General features: G+C 46.2%; 1 protein-coding gene across 5 annotated transcripts in view; it reads right to left on the reverse strand.

Annotated features, from left to right (window-relative positions):
* PRDM6 (PR/SET domain 6) overlaps positions 1 to 18874 on the reverse strand; it is a 97690-nt gene extending 78816 nt beyond the window's left edge. For 2 of the 5 annotated variants that reach the window (XM_081930617.1, XM_081930616.1), the window contains exon 1: positions 13882 to 14905. In XM_081930617.1, the coding sequence (XP_081786743.1) occupies positions 13882 to 14440 (559 nt within the window). In that variant the 5' untranslated portion in view covers positions 14441 to 14905. Of the gene's footprint in view, positions 1 to 13881; positions 14906 to 15049; positions 15707 to 18846 lie in introns of those variants that run through there. The other 3 variants (XM_081930614.1, XM_081930613.1, XM_081930615.1) reach the window with 3 other exon arrangements.
* Positions 18875 to 19621: the final 747 nt, after the last annotated feature.

The raw sequence follows: 19621 nt of genomic DNA on the forward strand, positions 1-19621 counted from the left end.
AATAGCTTTTGGGGGGGGGACACTCTTTGCTCCTTTCCTGTAAAAGAAATAAAAATGAGTACTGTACTACAAAAAATTAGGGGGGTGGGATGTAGACTACATAAATGCCAATTGTTTCCCAGCTCTAAGAGTAGATTCCACCTGTGGAAACTATGCTAATAGACAAATAAACAAGTGATCTGCTTGACTTATGTAAAGAATGTGCTTGTTTTATGCATTTTCCTTATTTATACTGAAACTGCATATCCAGAAAGACTGACAACAGTTTCTGTAGCCAGAATTGCTAGCATACATAGTCATAAAATTATTATAAATGTCTTGGCTATTTACTCTGAACACTATCTAAGCTACAAGCATTATTCATGATGTAATATAAACCCAACTTCACAATTTGCTGAATTCTACTATATTCCAAAAGGCATTCCAAGATTATCTGAGTACATAAATATATGTTTGCCTTGATTTCAGAGTAGGTCTGTAAAACTGAATTTTACAGTATTTTTATTATGTCCCCAGTATTTAGAATGCTATTTAAACGCTGACCACAATGTTCCATTTTTTAAAAAAGCATACCATTCAAATCCTAAACTCATTATTTGGAAGTAACTGAAACAGTTCTGCTCAAGTATTTAGGAGTCAAGCACATCTCTAAATGGGTTTATAAATAAATTTCATTCAGATTAATTGAAGACTGAATGTAAGGTGGCCCAGTCCCATTCAGTGTAAAGAAGTAGCTCCTATTGGCTTCAGTAGAATTTGCATCATACAATTCATAACATGGATACAAATTGTATTAATTTTAGTTAACACTACTTCTAAGCAGCGTGCACTTAGAAACTAAACAGATGTACATCTAACTCCAATGCACCACTGTATAAGTCTGTTCCACTGAAATCAGTCTGCTTACCTGATGTATAAAGACTGCTTTTCGCAATGTGAATATTTGTTTCAAAATAATAATAATAAATTGGTAAAGTGTAAATGGTGCAATTAGCCTTTTAGCTACAGCTATACAGATCAGAAAGATGTGCAATTTATCTGCTCCCTGGTCCATTTACAAGAAACTGGAATTTACACATGTAATACACTGCTCAGGACAGATATTAGTATTTCCCTTTTTAAAAAAAGAAAGAAAGGGAGAAACCGCTCATTTCCAAGGAAATAGAAATGGGGGAACCTACATTTCAAAGCAAACAAAGTGATACAAAGGAAGAGATCAGCAATCTGTATGAATAATCAGTTATAAAGAGAAAACTGCAACATAGGCCACATTCTGATTTACTGCACTTATCAAGAGAAAATTCTAATACCGTAGTCCGAACTTGCTGTTAGATGTAGAGAAATCCAAGAATCTTGAAACCAGGAGATTTTAATTGAGGTTCCTTATGGTGCATGTGAAACTACTACTGTGACTTTGACATAAGTAACAGAACAAGTCTGATATTTTGAGAAGATCTGTCATGAAGGGCAACAAAGAGTCGGAGACATGAGGAACTGCTTCTTCCCTACATTTTTGACCACAGAATTAACGCTTGAAACTAGAAGGAGCTGTTCTGTTTACTTCAGTAGGCTTTTTGAACAGGCTCCTAATCAGCAAGAGGAAAAGGTAGAAGATTGTCACAATATATTGGATAGACAATAAAACAGGGGCAACTTTTATTGCAGGGGGAATTTATTCTGTAAATTAAGAAATAAGTTGCAGTAAAAGCATTTGAATGGGGTACATGGTGCATTTTAAGGCTGCGATCCTACACACACACTTTCCTAGGGATAAGTTCCCATTAAACTAATGAGACTCACTTTTGAATAGACATGTGCAGAATTGCACTGCAAAAGTCTCATGCAAGAATTTACACTTACAGCACAGTTCTATTCATATCTACTCAAAAGTAAGTCCCACTGAGATCAATGGAGCTTACTCCCAAGTAAGTGGGTATAGAATTGCAGGCTTGACTAAAGCCATGAGCCACCATATATTTAATTCAAGAGTAATTCTGTTGGTGTGAATTGGCATTACTGACATAAAGAAATGGGGATTTTGATTGAAGATCACTTGGTGGTGGTGCGGAGTATCCAAAAATGTTTAAAAGGAATTCACATTATTCTTCCTTAAATCCCCACATTGTGTCAATAGGAGAATAAAAAAGAGAGAGAAAATTTATCATTTCCTGGGGGAACTGTTAACAAAGGTTTCTTACATGATCCTCTTAGGAAGAATCAGTTGTAAACAAACAAACAAAAACCCAAATACATTAGGGTTGTCAGTGAATTAGAGGTTTTTAGTCGATTAACTGTCGTGTTTTTTTACCAATTAATCAATTAATTAACTGGATGCGGTAAACATTACACTTCCTCAACAGAGATCATAGCAGTTGATGACAATAACATTTTTTCTTGATACGCACAATGATTCCGAGTATGATTAAAAAGGTAAAGGTACCCCTGCCCATACGGGCCAGTCTTGACAGACTCTAGGGTTGTGCGCTCATCTCACTCTATAGGCCGGGAGCCAGCGCTGTCCGCAGACACTTCCGGGTCAAGTGGCCAGCGTTACAAGCTGCATCTGGCGAGCCAGCGCAGCACACGGAACGCCGTTTACCTTCCCGCTGGTAAGCGGTCCCTATTTATCTACTTGCACCCGGAGGTGCTTTCGAACTGCTAGGTTGGCAGGCGCTGGGACCGAATGACGGGAGCGCACCCCACTGCGGGGATTCGAACCGCCGACTCAGCAGTAATTCCCATGGAGTTCAGCAGGCTTTACTTCCAATAAAGTGTGCTTAGGACTGCTGCAATCCACCGAACCCAAGTCTCACTGAACTCAGTGGAAGTTACTTCTGAGTAAACATACAAACTTTTGTGCTACAATAACAGACTTTACTGCTTGGAAAAGCAGCATAACAACTACGCCAGAATAAAAAGCAATAGGTGGATTGGACCCCACATAATATGAGTCAGACCCATTGGTCCATCTAGCTCAGTGCTGCTTGCACCAACTGCCAGTAGCTCTCCAGGGCTTCAGGACGGTTCTCTTCCAGCCTTACCTAGAGATACTGGGAATTGAATTGAGACCTTCTGCATACAAGGCAGATGCTCTCCACAGAGCTTCCCATCTGCAAGTTTATACAATAAGAATATCTATATATCACGCCATCAACACTGTAGAAGTCATTATTGTTGGCCAGTGCTTTTTATTTAAAAAAAAACCCAACAACACTAGAAGTCACTGAATTGGCTACTAATAAAATATGTTAACTTCTCTTATCCATTAATAGTTTAATCTCTTCCGTCTTAAAATGTGCATGGTTATCTCTACCGTCCCAATTTTACAAACAAGGAATGCCTTGTGTTATCTGTTATTTAACTGTTCGAACATACCTGCACAAATAAATAGCGGTATAATTGTCTCAAATCCAACAGTTAATTTTCAACAGTACATAAACACCACCATCATACAATAAAAATAAAAACACCTAATGAAAATACAGGGGCAGACTTTGGTCTTAATTTTCAGCAGCTCCCTGTGCGAGGCCAAAATTAGGCACCCTCCCCAACGACCTTTTGCCTTCTGTTCTGAATGTGCACTACATCATAGCTGAGATGCCCTTCAGTCACCCCTCAGTTCAGTGTGGGGAAACCAGCACCCAATCTGCCTTTGGAAAATACTTGTGATACTGCTATGCAACGAACCGACCATTCACTAAATCTTAAAGAGTTTGGCATCTAAGGATGCGTCATACTAAAGTCACCTAATCTATGGCAACATACACAATCAAGCATTTTCACATACTACACAATTTTTTTTAAAGGCATTTCTGAGTTTCATGTGTGCCATGTTCGAATGTCGCCCGTGTAAGAAAGAAAGCAAAAGCAAACACACATTTTTACTCAGTGTGTATTTTATATTTACCATACTTTTCCATGTGTAAGACTAGGGTTTTTTACTTTAAAATAAGATTAAAAATCTGGATAGTGCATGTGTCCATTTTTTAAATTTGGGGTCCCCAAAAGTAGGGGGCATCTTATACACGGGAAAATATGGTATATTACGTATTAATTTAAGCATATACAATTTAGTCTCATCTACGAAGTTTAAGTGAATTTTATGGGGAAATATCTACCTTTTTAATAGACACTGGCACATAACTGCTCGACACTAAAGGGTTGGTTGAAATCTATATATTTACTTCATTTCTAACTCACACAAACCTTGAGCAAAAGATGGTCAAGCTTTTTCATCATAAAAAAGCCAGGAATTCTTAAAACTACATAAAATATGAAGCTAAAACTACACAAGATATACAAATAATACAATGTCACATCTTGGGCTACGAACATTCCTACTTTTAATAAAACAGGGAACACAACTTTTTGGAAACATTCAGGGTCAGGCGTCTGAGGCAAGAGGGCTTCTGAAACAAAATGAAACCTTCAATCATGCCTCCCAAAACAACCTTGCTATTTTTATGTAAGGCATCAATAGGAGCAGATAATCAGCCATTCCTCCTTTAGTTTTCACAAGTATGCATTTTTGTAAGACAAAACTGCATGGGAACCGTGTTAGACAAGAAGTGTCTGCTCTTGACATAGCCATAGAGCAGGCATAGGCAAACTCGGCCCTCCAGATGCTTTGGGACGACAATTCCCATAATCCCTGACCACTGGCCCTGTTAGCTAGGGATGATGGGAGTTGTAGTCCCAAAACATCTGGAGGGCCGAGTTTGCCTCTGCCCGCTATAGAGTAAGGATGGAGAACCTCCCCCCAGATAGTACTGGATTTCTACTCCAATCATCCCTCACCATTGGCCATCCTGGCTGGGCTGCTGTGAGTTGGAGTTCAATAGTATCTGGAGGGCCCATAGGTTCCCCATGCCAGATTTAGACCTTCTCACTTGAGCTGTTTCTTTCTTGGTGACCTGTCTTCCTACAGTTTTTCAGCTGATCTGCCCCTGTGTCTGTTCTTTCTTTTTCAAAACAAGCTAACAAAAAAACCAATATATGAAATGCAACCACTCGTTTCAAGTATCATCTAGCTCTGCCCGAATTGGGCAATCTGATTTTCACTAGCTGAACTTTAACACGATACTAAACATAAATACAATACTAAAAGGTGAAAGCAAAGAAGTGAAAGCCATAAAAAATGAAAACAAGAAAACAGTGTTCCAGGTTCCTCTTGATAATGTGTCATGTTATGTTGCTCAAAAGAAATTTGAATACATCTTTAAAAAGTAAGAAATGCATAGGTAGCCTTAGGTCCAGGATACTGTAAATCTTTGACCTACGGTCACTAATGTATTCTTTTGTGCATTTTCCCCTTGTTGATAGCTTGCATATTCCTTTAGCCTGGATAATTTTGCTAAACTGTGTTGATGAAGAAGTTGCCATTCACTAGTCACAGAAAGCAAATACCTAGCACTTCATATTCATGAAACGGACAACTTGTTAATTGAGAATATATTCTGGCTTGTTTGCAAGGCAGCTGACTGATGTTGCAATCAAAAAGTGTTACTCCAGTGCATTTTCTTGTCATAGAATTGTAGAGTTGGAAGGAATCCTGAGCATTATCTAGTCTGACCCCCTGCAATGCAGGAATATGCAGCTGTCCCATACGGGGATCAAACCTGTAACCTTGGTGTCAATTTCCTTATTCTTAGTCTGATCTTTTGGGAAAGCAGGTTGCCAAGACTATAACCATGAACTATAACTTCACAACCTGAATGTGACTGAACCCCACCCAAAAATAGTAGCCAAAGTGTCATAAGTTCATTTATTTTTTTTATGAATTGTACTCAGCACTCCCCAACTTCAAACACATACTCCTGATTGTAGGATCAACTTCTCTGAACAGCAAAGTTGACAATAATTTGCCACAAACTGTCCAATTCTTAAACCAAACAACTTCCCCCTCTCCCAAAGTCCTGCCCTATATAAGATGTATACTTTGAGGCTAGCCTGCCTTTTGATTTATTAATAAATAACATAGTTTTCTGTATTAGCTGTGTTAACTCAAAATTATCTCCAGAAAAGTGTCTCGTAGTCAAAAACGGCAAGATAATTATAGGGATTTAATTCGCAATTCATACCTCTAGGCTATTTTTCACTTGCTAATATTTGGTTGAAAAACCATGACTCCAAAAATCACAATGAATCACTTGTAAATGAAAAAAAATAAAATAACAAGGCTTCAAAGAAGCTTCTTTTTTAAATTATTATTTCTCAAACAGGAGTCCCCACCCTAAATATCATTATCAGCAACCAACTTCTGAAACTGAGGAAGTTTCAAAAGTATTTCGTGATCCAGCATGGGTTTGTTCCCCCTTTTTCCTATACATGACTTTACTAATAACTACATACAGCAACAACAAATAATAGAAACACACCAAAATTTTGTTTTTAGCAGTTACAAACCACCCAAAGTTTTTGGATATCATCAGATGGCAATGCAATAATGCATTACAAGCTAATAACTACAGGAACCCAACATGTTCTGGTTCTTTGATATTTTGCACTTGGGGTGGGATTTGATATTTATTTATAATTCAATATTCAAGTTACGCCCCGCTCTGAAGGGGCCCAAGCTTGGCCAACATCCCCTGAACATCTAAAAAAAAGGAATTATCGTACACAAACCTTAGAACAGGTCTATTCCAAAGAAAATGTACCTGTGGTTTAAAAAGTCTTCTCCATTTTGCACCTGGTGCTGTTGTACTGAGGTGAAAAAGAGGGTGAGGGAAAATAAAAATAATAAAAAGATTGGGGGGAAGCTAAGAGGCACCCCAGTGTGTCGCCCCACATAGCCAGGACAGGTTGGTCCGTCTGGGGAACCTGAGGAGAAGCCCCATTACCTGAAACAGAGGCAGGAAAGCGAGTGACTAGGCCTCTTCCGAGGCCCAAAGGCAAGCTAGGCCCGCGTTTTCGAGGGAAGCAGGCCTTCCTTCGGGCTCCTCTTGGGGACGCCCTTGTGCCCTCGGCCCGAAGAAACGCCCTCAGAGGGGAAACTCTACCGCCCGGCTCAGCGGCCTGTGGGCGAATAAGCGACCCTGGGAGGCGGCTCGGCGTCTCCCTCAGACCCCGCGCGAGGCGGCGGCGGCAGGTGATCCTATTGGTCAAGACGCTCTCGGCCACCTGAGTCCCAGGTGCTTCCGCGGAAGCAGCGCGCAGGCAAGGGAGGGGAGAGCGCAGGAGGTGGAGATCTAATCCTAAAGCGATCCCTAAATCTCAAGGGCGATGCAAAACTCAAATGATCCCGGGAAAGGAGGGAGAGATCCATAGGAGCCCCCCCCCATGAAATATGCGAGCCTCCCCCCTCAAAAAAGTTGATTCAAATAGTGTGCACGCGCCGCCTCTTGTGATCGATTGTGCGGAGCGATTGTCACCTCCCCCCCCCATATTTGATTATGTGATTATTACCACCCCCACAAATATTTTATTCAAGTTAGCACCCCTGAGCTGAAGAGATCGGTTGTCTAGCGAGGAGTTATCTGCCGTCCGAGGACCTGTTTTATTATGAGGCTCCTCCGCCGGACAGATTTGCGCGCTGCTTGGAGAGCCCGCACAGGATCGGGCTGCCCATCTCGAGTTCTCGTAGCCAGGATCCGTACATGCACACCGGTTAATCCGGGGCATCTGGATCTGAGCAGATGCGGGATTAGACGGGTTCTCTCCAAATCCGTGCAGATCACTCGGGAGAAGTTTTGATGGGGACGGTTATGCATATCAAAATAAATGTTGATGATTTGCAATGTAGAGGAGCCATTTTAACATAAGTAAGTAAGCATTCCTATTTCAGGAAATTAAATCATTATGCTTAACGGGGTGGGGATGTCCACTGCACGCTTGCCTCGCCACTGCCTCCGTTTAAGTATGTGCATATACTGTATTCGGACCCTTAGTTGTTTTATTGGGGGGGCAGGGAAATGAATGAGAAGAGGAGAGACTACGAATTAAGCGGCTTTTGTGCGAAGCCATGTGATACGCTGGGAAAATGCGTGTGGATAGGGCGCGTGTGCATTTTGTGTGTGAGAGAGTGCATCTCGCCTCCTTCGATCGCGCGTATGAATGAATTAAATTTCGGTGTCAGGTATCAGAAGGTTAGGAGAATATTGTGTGTAGATAAACCTTGCCACCCCCTTGGCCCTGGGGGAGCCCCATATACAATGTGCGGATGATGAATGGGCTTTGGGAGAGGAGATCGAAGCGAGGGCCGCATTGCCTCCACTCTCTCCTACAAAACTATAGGGCAATTAATTGTGCCTTGTCCCCTCATCCTTCATCTCCTTGTGGCACATATCGATGGAGATTACTGCTGATGGACCATTTTATCACCTTAAATAAACAGTCACCACCTTTTCTAACCTCAATCTAATATATGGGCCGCGAGCTGCTCTCTTTAAGGGTGCTGCTGCTGCTGCTGCCGCCGGCGAAACGGATGATGATGGAAAGTAGCTAAATCAGAGGCGTTAGTAGCAATTGGGGAAAATGCGGATTTAAAACGTAAAAGGCAGGGGACGGTCCACATTCCGCCGAGCGTTGCTGCGGGCAAACGCTCCTGCCGTTCGATCCAGTAGGACGGACAATGAAACTGCTCTCTTGCATTACTTTGACACGATTCAGAGCAGCTGGGGTCAGAAAGATCCCTTTCTTTGTTGTCGGCGTTTCAGTGCGAGGGAGGAAGAAGAGCCGCGCCACCTCCAGTTCCGAAAGCTGCAGCGCAAGGACATAAAATACATGGATCTCTGTTGCGATCCTAAAGACCATGTCGCCTCAAGCCCAAAATCACTGTCTTCCATTCGGGATTAATTAATGCGGAGTAGGTTTTTAATCCTTTCTTCTGCACGTCACGATAATTAAAAATGAATTAAAAGCCCCGTTTCTTCCATAGGTAAAGAATCGAAACATCAAAACATTTACCCCCCTAAAGTGAGTAGGAGCGAGGACATTTCAAAGACTTTGACGTCAAATCCCAACTGGAGTTATTTGATTTGAATGTCAGCCTTCAGTAAAAAAAAAATCTGGCATATCACACATAGCCAGAAAAAGCCTTTTGAGCCTTTTTTTGCGCCTCGTGTGAAGTTTGTACATACAAGATAGAAGCTTAAAAAGAGGTTTCAAGTGGAAGGCGCTTTCTGGCCAAGACAGATTTATTTCGCAGTCGCCTTTAAGACCAATACAAGCTTCAGGCGTAAAAACGCCCTAAGTTGCTCAGGATCATGGGCGTGAATCTAGACATTAAAATGCACAACTGCCGCTTTATTTAAGCAAAATCCCATTTGATTTCCAATCGTAATGAGTCAGACTGTGACAATTTATTAGCTAGAAATGTCTCCACTTGAAACAATAACATAAATCACTTTTCCTTTTTTCCCCCTTAAAAAAATACCCTCAAACAGATCCTCTTTGAAAATTGACTCCTGGCTAGTACCTATTGAATAGTCTCTCAAATAATCTATATCTGTGATTGAGGAGCCTTAAATTAGTTAAAACCTACTCCCATTTACCTGGGAGTAAGTTCTACCGAACTCCGTGGAACTTACTTCTGAGTATGCATGATGGCGCTCTAACGAGGCAATACTTTGCACGTCTACTCAGAAGTAAGCCCCGTTCAGGTCAATGTTGTTTGGCGCCTCCAGGATTGTTAAACCTCATCTACCCAAACAGAACACACACAGTGAAAAAGTAGAATATTTTGCTTTACATTTACGCACGATATGAATTGAGAAAAATTAGCCATGTCGGAATGTCCACAGGTAGTCTCACACTGGGATCCTCATCATCTCTAGTTTATGACTTTTAAAACAGTACTATGCAATAAAAGATATTCAGGTGAAACTAAGAGTCTTCTGCACTATTCCATTTGCAATTAGCATATGTCGATATTAATCATAATCATAGTCAAAGGTTGACGGAATCTGGTTATGTGAGATACAATGCAGCAAGCTTTATGTCCCCGACACAAACCTCATTATCCTTTAAAATTATGGTACACATTCGGACCACAGAGCATCTGGACTGAACAAGGTTTACCCGCATCGGGTTAGGTGTCCCAGTTAAGCCAAACGACTTGGACTCAATGAGGCTGAGTCTGCTATCCTTACTTGAAACCTTCAGTGGACAAGAGACCCATCGAAATGTGTAAATGTGCTTCAGATAAGAGTGCAAAATCCAATAACCTGCCGTAGTTCGATTACAAGGGCAAACTCTGCATTTTTAATTTACTGGACTCTCCACTTTTTAAAGAATGTAAGAGAGTTTCTGGTCAATCAACATGAAATTAATGGGAGGCGAGGTCGGATAAATAGAGCTAAAATCAACTCCAACAGGTCATCGTGTTCCGTACGATGACCGCCCACCCTTGCAGATCTGCTATATATTTCTGGCGCAGAACTTCAGAATTTAGGGAACCCGTTCCAAAAACCAGCGCGCTTTCACAAGATGAGGGCTGAGAGCTCGCTTTAGTGTGGAATGCGACACTTGTGCATGCTGTTACGGCGGGCACGTCGCGTGTACAGCTAGCCAATGGGCGCATTCAAAACGAGAGGCGCGCGAAATTGCAAAGCAAAACCAACTCTCCACAACCAGCAGCCTGTGAAAAGAACTCCAAAGGCGCATTAATGTGGGCTGGACGACCGTTCTGTGATTCCTTTTAGCCTCTGCTGCAGTCACCCCTGGCCCAACAACTGCTTCCATAGGCCAGCGATCCCCGCTGCAAATCAAAACTAGTCTCAAACCAAAGACAGTCCACCACTCTCTGGCCAAGGATCTCCACCTTCCCGTGCCGAAAATCCCTTTATCTTTTGACCGTCCCTATATCCTCTGAAAAGGATCCTCCTCTCCTTATTCCTGAACCCTGGAAAGGCACCACTTCTGATCTGCGACAGAAACGAGAGATACCAGACCACGAGGCGCGTGGGAAGAGGGTTTTGTGGCACATTCGGGGGGTGGGGGAGAGAGGAGAAACAGACGGGCTCACTAACAACGGGCTCGATCCACCACCCCTCGACACAGCCCCGAGATGGTCTGCCCAAACCCTGAGGTTGTGCGTTTGAAACTAGGAAGGATCTCAGTTCGGAGTTGCTTCCAAAGAAATCAGAACGGGCTGATAGTTAAGGATGGGTAAAGAGGGATCAGCGCATTGGGATTTGGATTAGAGAGCGGATTGTGGAGCAGATTGGGAACCCAGCCTAGAACTAGGCGCGCTCCAGTTCCCTGGCACGCCCAGGGCTTGAACCCGTGCGGAGCTGCGTTCGCCAGCAAATCCGACGGTTCCTCGCCGCGTCGCGATCCCGCGTGGACCACGTGGAGTATTTTACATCAAGTACCACTGGCTTTTACAAAGCTCTTTCTCTAAGTGCTGGCGAAGGAAGCACGAATTGGCCTTTCTGAGGTCACCCTTTGTTTTACCTTTCCTGCTCTCTTGCAAGCCCTTTATCTTCTAGATTTACCGAGCTCTGTCTCTGAAAAGTAAGCCGCGTACTGTAGGCCATTAAAAGCGCGTTTCAGAGCCCATTAATTTATGAGTCTGTAATTTATGGGAGCAGATTTTCTCTCTCTCTCCGCCCGAGAAAACACGGGCTGAGTCGCCTCTGGAGGCAAACGATGCGCTGAAATGCTCAGGTTTCCCACAGCCCATGATCGGGATCGCGAAACCTTTGCGTTTTGCGACACCGGCGCGAACCGAAAACCCACTTTGCGGTTAAAACGTCACATTTAATGTGCAAAGTTCCGGCTGCAATCCTAAACCCGCTTGCAACTGGAGGGTAAGCCCCATTGAACCCCATGGGACTCACATGTGAGGAAACATGCATATAGGATTGCGCTGTAAGGCTGCAATCCTGTACCCGCTAGATCTTGGTAGCACCGTTTATGCTTCCTGGGGCCGAGTAAGCAGGAGGATATTGATGCAGGTCTCTGGTCCTATGAATACTTACCTGGGCTTACTTCCGAGTAAAAGTGCATAGGATCGGACGGATCCTCGCCAGATTCAAAATACATTGAAGTAAATTCAGTGCGGCTTACTGCTAAGGAACTGTGTGTTTCGTGACATTGTTTCAATTAAAAAGAACCACCCGCGTTACCGTTAGCACTGGGAAGTTTCCTCAACTCGTTGGAAAAAAATATATACAGAAACTTTCTAAGTTACATTGAAATTGCGTTTTTCCTGCTCCATGCACTGACCAGTTAAACCGGACTGTTTATGTTTAAACCGATTTCCATCCCATTTACGTCCAGCAAGGTTTAGAATGCAATTACTTCTGCTTAAACAAGTTGCGGGCTTCTTTCCCCCAGTCCTTGCAAAGTCTCTGAGCTTGCCTCTTTCAGCCCAGAGCCCATTTACTCCAAATCTCCTCGTTTTGATAGCATTTGTTGTCGTACAAATATTGTGAGGATCGGTTGTAAATTCATCCAAGTGCAAAGATTGTTTAACCGTAGTTCGTGAAACTAGAAAAATACTTTAAAAAAACCAAACCCTTATTTCAACAGGAGAAATAGTGTTTAAAAGCTACGCATGTGCCATTGATAAGGTTGATTGCTCCTAACTATGCCAATAATAATACATAATGTTATTTAAGACAGCTGAAAAGATTTCAAGCAATTCCAAAGGCGTACAAGTAAAGGAACATGCTGTAATTGAGAAAAGGGTATTTGGTCAAATCCACACTTCAAAAAATAAACGTAACAGGGCAATCCTAGGTGTGTCTACTCAAAAGTAAGCCCTACTCCGTTTAAACTTACAGCAGGGTAAGTGTACATGGGGTTGCAGCCTAAATCTCACGAGGGGGGCTTTTCGACTCCCCGGTTTTGTTTTGTTTTAAGGTCAATGTGGCGGTCTCAGTAATTCTGAAATCCCCCATAGCATATTGGTTTTGACACCCAATTAGGCTTTTGACATTTATACTTTTGAAAACAAACTTCCTAGGGAACGAACGTGCCTTTGACGCTGAGAAGGCAAACCCAGCTGCGTTGTGCTACTGGCATGAACAAGGGCCGAAGGGGAAAGGATACAGTATTTTTAAAGGGACAAAAAAAAGTAGTTCCCTTATAAAAAGCAAAACTTTTGTTTGCTTGTTCTCAGTGTAGAAAAAAACATCTTCCACACATTTTAGCTTTCCATACAATAGTTAAATAAAACATATTCATTTTTTTAAAACAACAACAACCACCCTATTTTCAGCAAAGTTCTAGAAAACATTCGGTATGCAGCCGGTCACTCTCCAGTCCTGCTATAGCGCTAAGTGCTTCAGACGACCATAAAGTCCTGCCTTGCCAATGCCCCGTTGTTGGGAGTGGGACTTATTTCGGAGTATGTGCTCTTGAGACTTTGGGGGAAGTTACAAAGTTTCCCAGCGATCATCTGGGGGCATTCTGCAACGAGGAGGCGTCTAAAGGCTGCATCTTGAAGTGTTTTATTTAGTTCCAAGTAGTAATTCTAGGAGAGTCTGCGTGTGCTGGGTGACCAATTCTGTTTGGGGTGCCCTTAATTTAGGCTGCAATCTCACGCACGCGATATCTCTGGGACTAAGCCCCACTGCAGGGCTTAGTTTTGAGTCAAGGGCTTAATTATTTTATTCTTATTGTTCGTACCATGCCCATCTGACCGGGTTGCCCCAGCCACTCTGGGCGGCTTCCAGCACATATAAAAACATAATAAAACATTGCACATTAAAAGCTTCCCTACAGGGCTGCCTTCTAAAGGTTATATGGTTACTCATCTCCTTGACGTAAGCGCCTTCTTCCATAAGCTCTCTTGAGTTCAGTGGCTCTCTCACTTTTGAGAGTGGGTCCTTCTTTCTCTCCCCCCCCCAATATGAAACATTTGCACCCCAAACTTTAGCCAAAGTGGCTGTGCCCTGCCGCGCGTCGGGAGGGTTGGAAGGGGGTACATACGGTTGTTGGGGTCCCCGGTGTGCTGGTTGAGTGGAATGATCTCCATGCGCTGCTGCCCATACAGGTAATAGTCCAACTCCTCGGCGGTGCAGCGAAAGCGGGCCGGCGCCCTCTCGCCGCCCTTGGCCACCCCGCTGCCTCCGCCCAGGTCCTTGGTCTGCAGGAGGGCGACCGGGGCTCCCGTCGGGGAATCGGAGCTCTGAATCGGTCCAAAGACGGGGATCTGCGCCACCGGCAGCGCAGTCAAGCTGGCCAGGGAGGCGACGGCGCACGAAGACGGGGCGGACGACGGTGTGGAGGAGGAGGAGGAGGAGGAAGACGACGACGAGGAGGACAAGGAAGAGGACGAGGACGCCGCCGACGAGAGAGAGGCCGGCAGCGGGCGGAGGCTGTCAGCCTGGGTCTCGACGGCTCTCTCGGGCGCCTGGAGGTGACCTAGCAGCCCGGCGCCGCCTTTGAGCTGCTGGCTGCTGTGCGGGAACAGCTGCTGCCAGTGCTGGAGGTACGCGGGATCCACCTTGAGGAAAGCCGATCCGCCGGGATCGCCGGGCTTCAGCATCTCTGCGAGCCTGGAGGAGAGGAAGGAGGAGAGGGAGAGGGGAGAGAAAGAGCCGTGAGAGGCGCCGTCGGGACTTTGCGCTCCGCAAGGCGTCCGGCGGTGAGGGGCTCAGAGTCTGAAGGATGCTACTCCCGACGGACTTCGACCCTCTCAGCAGCCGCTCCGCGAGGGAGAGGAGGCGCATTTGGTGCCCGCCAACGGCTCAACGTCTGCCGCGATCCTGAGTTTCGGGGGGGGGGGAGAGGAAAGCGACCCCGGGGCACCCATTCTTGCCAGGGATCTGGCCTCCCCATTCCCAAATTGCTCCCAGGCGAGTAACATTCCGGATCGCGTTTGAACTACCCACCTCCTTCCGCCGCCCCACCCCGGACCGTCCCATCCTGCCAAGTTCTGGGGCGAGGGAAGTCCCCACGGACTTCCAGGGACCGAAGATCGCAAAACGAAACGGGAAGCGAGCAGCCAGCCAAACGCGCCAGGCCACTTTTCTCCCCAGCGTCCCGGAGAGAAGTTGGCGCGCGGCGAGGCAACTTGAGCAGAAGGCGAAGGATCCCGCCAGATCTCTTACCCTGATCCCCCAGCCATCTAGCCTCCCGCCCGCCTCTCTTTTACCTGGATCTCTTTGTGGGCTACCCGGATCTGAAGGCGCGCAGGGCTCTTCTTTCCCGGAGGAGATCCAGGGTCGTGGAGGGGAAAGAAAGTGGGGGCGGTGGGGAAGGGGGGGCTGGAGAGATGATGTTCCCGAAAAGCTCCGCTCAAGCAGCCGGAGAGGCGCCCGAGCGGGGTTCGGACGGCAGGGACGTGGGAAGGCTGTCCCGCGTGGAGATCTCCAGCGTCTTCCTCGCTAGCTCTCGCCGAGGCGCTCTACGGCAGGAGCGGCGGGGCTCCGCTGCGCTCGGCGCTCTGGCAGCCTCCGGGCGAGACACGTGGGTTTTACGACAGCACTAAACACAAGCGTGTGAGGGAGGCAGGAGGGAGAGGGAGGAGAGGGAGGGGGAAAGAGCGGCGGATCGGAGCGCTGCTTAAACTCGCAACAAAACCCCCACCCTCCCCGCCGCGCGCAACCTCGCGTAGGTTAAGTTCAGAGCAGCCTGATTCTTGAACAGGGCGAGAAGGCTGCTGCTGCTGCTCCCGTCGTTTGCCAGACGGCTGGAGGGAAGGGAGGGAATCTGCCTTAGGGGCAGGGTTGGGGGTCATTGGTAGACCTCTGGGTTCCGGAAGAGGGTGAAGCGTCCCCAGGAGCCAACTGCTAGGGGTCGAGGTCCCTTCGCCCCCCAATAAATATTTGAGGGGCGTGGTCCGTCGTCGTCCCCCCAGTGGATGGCCAGGGTCCATTCAAATGGTGTGCCGTGTCTTGTGATCGATTATGTGGGGCGCGACTTACTTGCCCCTCCCTCCGTATTCGATTCAAGTTGGCACCCCTGAAAGTCTGCCAAGGCGAGCCCCTTCCCAGAGCCCCCCAGGCTCCACCGAGCAAAACTTCGGAGTCCCCACCTCCCACCCCACAGATCAGCCTTGCTGGTCTCTGGATGTCCCGTCGGCTCAGAGGTATTCCAGTGCTTGGCTTTCGACTCTCTCCCCCCACGCCCCGCCCCACCTTTCCCCATCTTCCACCCCCCCCATCCCCCAGGTCTTAGCTGCCGAATAAAACCATTGGTTCATAACTTTCCCCTTGTTGGAAACAGGGAATTAAACACGGTCCTCTTTCAAAGCCAAACCGCTTTTTTGCGATTCACAAGCCACTTAGGTCGGTGCCAGGAGAACGTGCACCGAGCCGCTTCCAGGCCTAAGGAAGCGCCTTGTGGACTCCGTCATTATGTTGACGTTGCAGGGGGTTGGACTAGATGATCCTTAGGGTCCCTTTCAGCTCTGCAATTCTGTTATTCTATCCCTTGGCCAAGAGCAGCTCCAAATGGAAGGTGCTAATCTATTCATCCATTTATCCATTCCTCCTGTCCCCAGGATGAAACAGTTTTTACAGAATAACTCGTGCAGCAACGTGCTGAGCGTTTGAGGCGCAGTCGCCGGGCCTTTGCTCAAAACGACACATAAACGCCCAGCAGTTAGGAACTGGAGGTCGTGTGCACCAACGAACGCGCTTCTGCTCCCTTAAAGTCTCATTGGCTAAGCTAAACACGATGGGATTTCAGGCGAGGTCAACGTTTGAACCATTTTCCTGTACCCCAACCAGCCCGCGCTTTCCTTGGGTTGTTCATAATTCGGAGCATGAGCACACTGCGTGTAGCGTGTAAACCTAACCCAGGGGGAAGAAAAGAATACATATGACAAACTTCCCCCCAACCAACTTCTGCTGTGCTTCCTTTGCAAGGCGGATAGATTGCGCGGGGCATTGATCTGCTTTAGCGCGCACAGCCTGTCAAAAAGCGCTTTCTGCTCAGACAGAAATGAATGGTTCCGCTTCTAGACCCGCTTCCCTGCGTCACGCGTGTCCGAGGACGCATGTTCCACGCTCCTCGTTTAGCAATGAATAATAGCCCACGCAGGCAAGTGTTTGCGGAGCCCGTGTCTCCTCCTGCCCCCCCACCCTTCCCTCACTGCTCCACACTCCTTGCTTTTTTTAGAGAGCCTGGGAAACGCTGGTGCTGTTTAGTTTTCGTCTGCGTCCAAGGCAAGACACTTTCACACAAATCTGAACAGAACTGCTAGGACAAAAGGCGGCGGCGGGGCAGAGCGAGAGAATGTTTTGACTGGCGTCACTGTGACAAGGTCATTCGTCATTTTTCCAAATAGATTGATAACACCTAAGTTAAAGGCAAACACGCAACTAAAGGGGGGCGGACGGAGGGAGGAACGGAGAAGGAACCAGCGCCTCTGATTTCTGAAATTTAAAGCTGGCTGATTGTCAAAGTCCTTTCGCTGCCCTTGATCAATTCGATCGCCTCGAATATTACGAATTTCCACTCCTACCACCCTTCTAAGTCGTCATTTTCTAAAAAGAAAAAGTTCTGTTGCTTTTTTAAGCACGCGGGTGGAGGAAAGAGAGAGGGGACCCGCGAAAACAAGTTTTCTTAAACTCTTGAGTGTAAGACGGTCGATGATGCGCTACAAAACCAGGAATAATTCGAAGAGTTCCTGCAAAATTACTGCGTTGATCTAAACTCTGTCGCCGCTTTTAGGCTACGATCCTAGGCATAGTGACTGAAGAAGCAGGATGGGACTTCTTGCGCAAGTTTGAACTCTCAGCGACTTTTATTTTGCCTGAATTTCATTTGTAACTGTATCGCTTTCAATCACTTATAATTTAACGCGTTGAGAATGACAACAGGCCCTTAGGTGGTCTCTAGGTCCGGGTCCAGTTCTCTGATTCCAACTATTGGCCTTCTCCTTCCATAAATACACTTTTTTTTTTTTTTTTGCTAATAACCCTTCAGATGCGAAGTGGGAAAAGCGGGAGGAGGGAGGGGAAAACAAACCTCCAACTAGGATTGCTCATCTCCCTTCCTGGCGCTTAAATGCATTGTCAATAGCTGCATTTGTCTTACAGGCTGTTTGCAGGAGGGAGAGAGGCAGTCTGCGAGAACGAATCAAACGGATCCTTTCGGGATGCAATCCGCTCTCCTAGCCGGAGATCAGGGTTCCCTCGGAGATCCCGCACCATTAAACCCGAACTTTAAATAGGGGTTTATGCCGGATTAGTGCAATCCTACCCTTCGCTCCTCCTCCCAATTTCCTTATGAATTAAGGCCTCGGACGTTGCGGAACCGACGGCGCTTACTATTATTTGTGTAGGTCTTTCCGCTCTCTCTCGCGAAAGTTTGCGGCGGCTTTGGATCTGACCTGCACCGGCCACGTGTGTCCCTTCCAGCACCCGATGACGTCTCTCGGTTCCCGAGCCAACTTTCCCTACTTTCCCGCTGTCATTCATGCAGCGAGGGACAAGGAGATCGATTCCCCTTTGCCCAGGGGATTGCTTTTCCTCTTTCTTTGCACAGAGAGGTACATAATTCAATCGGCGTGGTGATCCACGTTTCTTAAAAGTGGGCAAGGAATAGCCATGAAATATAATGGCCCAAATAAGATACCCAAGAATTGGGGAGACAAGGTGGAACACACACACACACTGCTGCTTAGGATTGTTAGGGTCAGCGCAGAAGCGAGAGAGCCTGGCGGTGCACGCGCATTTTAACAGGAGGCCGGTTCTGCGTCCGGATGCTCAGCGACAGGCGCGCGAGCAAAGAGCTTGACCCTTTCGCTCTGCATCTGCCTCGCCAGACAGTTTGGTGCGCGCCAGCGCGCGTTGTGCCTCGCTTTCCTCTTCTTGATTTCCTTTAAATGTGCCTCTTCTCAGCGCGTGCTCTTACTTTCTCGCTAGTTCCTGCGTTTAAAGAGGCAGCAAAAGCTTATATCCTATGAACACCCGCCCACAACACGCACACGAACGCACACACCTGGCCTCCTCGCGCTGTCTTCCTCATCTGATTTTTTCCCCCATAAAAGAAAGAAAAAAGATTATTATTTATAGGACGAACGCTGGAAACAAATCAAATCGATCGGTTTCGCGAGCGGTCAAACTTTGATAAAAATCCATCGCCCCCTCCACCGGATCGATCCGCGAATATTTGTTAGGAATCCATTCCCAGAGAAATAAATAAGGAAGGGGAAAGTGTTTGTATTACATGCAAAAAGGTGAGACTCGGTGGTGTGTTTTTCTTCATTGATTAATGACCTCTAAAATAAAACAAGCGGGAAGAGGAGCCAGGATCGATAAATTATCTACCCCCAAATCCATCATTTTTTCCCTCCTTGGGAATATTACATACATACCGCCCCCCCCCCAATATCACCCCTTTGCTTCTTACACTTTCTCCTTGTGAAAGATAGGGGGGAAATAAGCTGGAAGAAGCGAAGACCCGAAAGAATATATATTGAATCTGGGAGGGGCGGAGACCCTATCTGATTTCGTTTGACACACAATTAAAAAAGTTTCCTTTCATATTAATTAATTCTCGCGATCTGAGGGGGAAGACAAATGGTCGGGCGCCTCTGACAGGAGACCGATAAAGGCTCCAGCAGCTTTCCTTTCTTGCCCTGGGCGCCTCTTCATCCCACTTTTAAGGTCAGGAGAGCCGAGCTAATAATTCATTAATAGAGACGTTTATTCAGAAGCGATTCACGCCCCACTCCGCGCGCCCCTGCGCAGCGTTGCCACGAGATAGTTTTCTT

This window comes from Podarcis melisellensis, assembly GCF_964234715.1.
Source record: "Podarcis melisellensis genome assembly, chromosome: 11".
NCBI lineage: Eukaryota > Metazoa > Chordata > Lepidosauria > Squamata > Lacertidae > Podarcis > Podarcis melisellensis.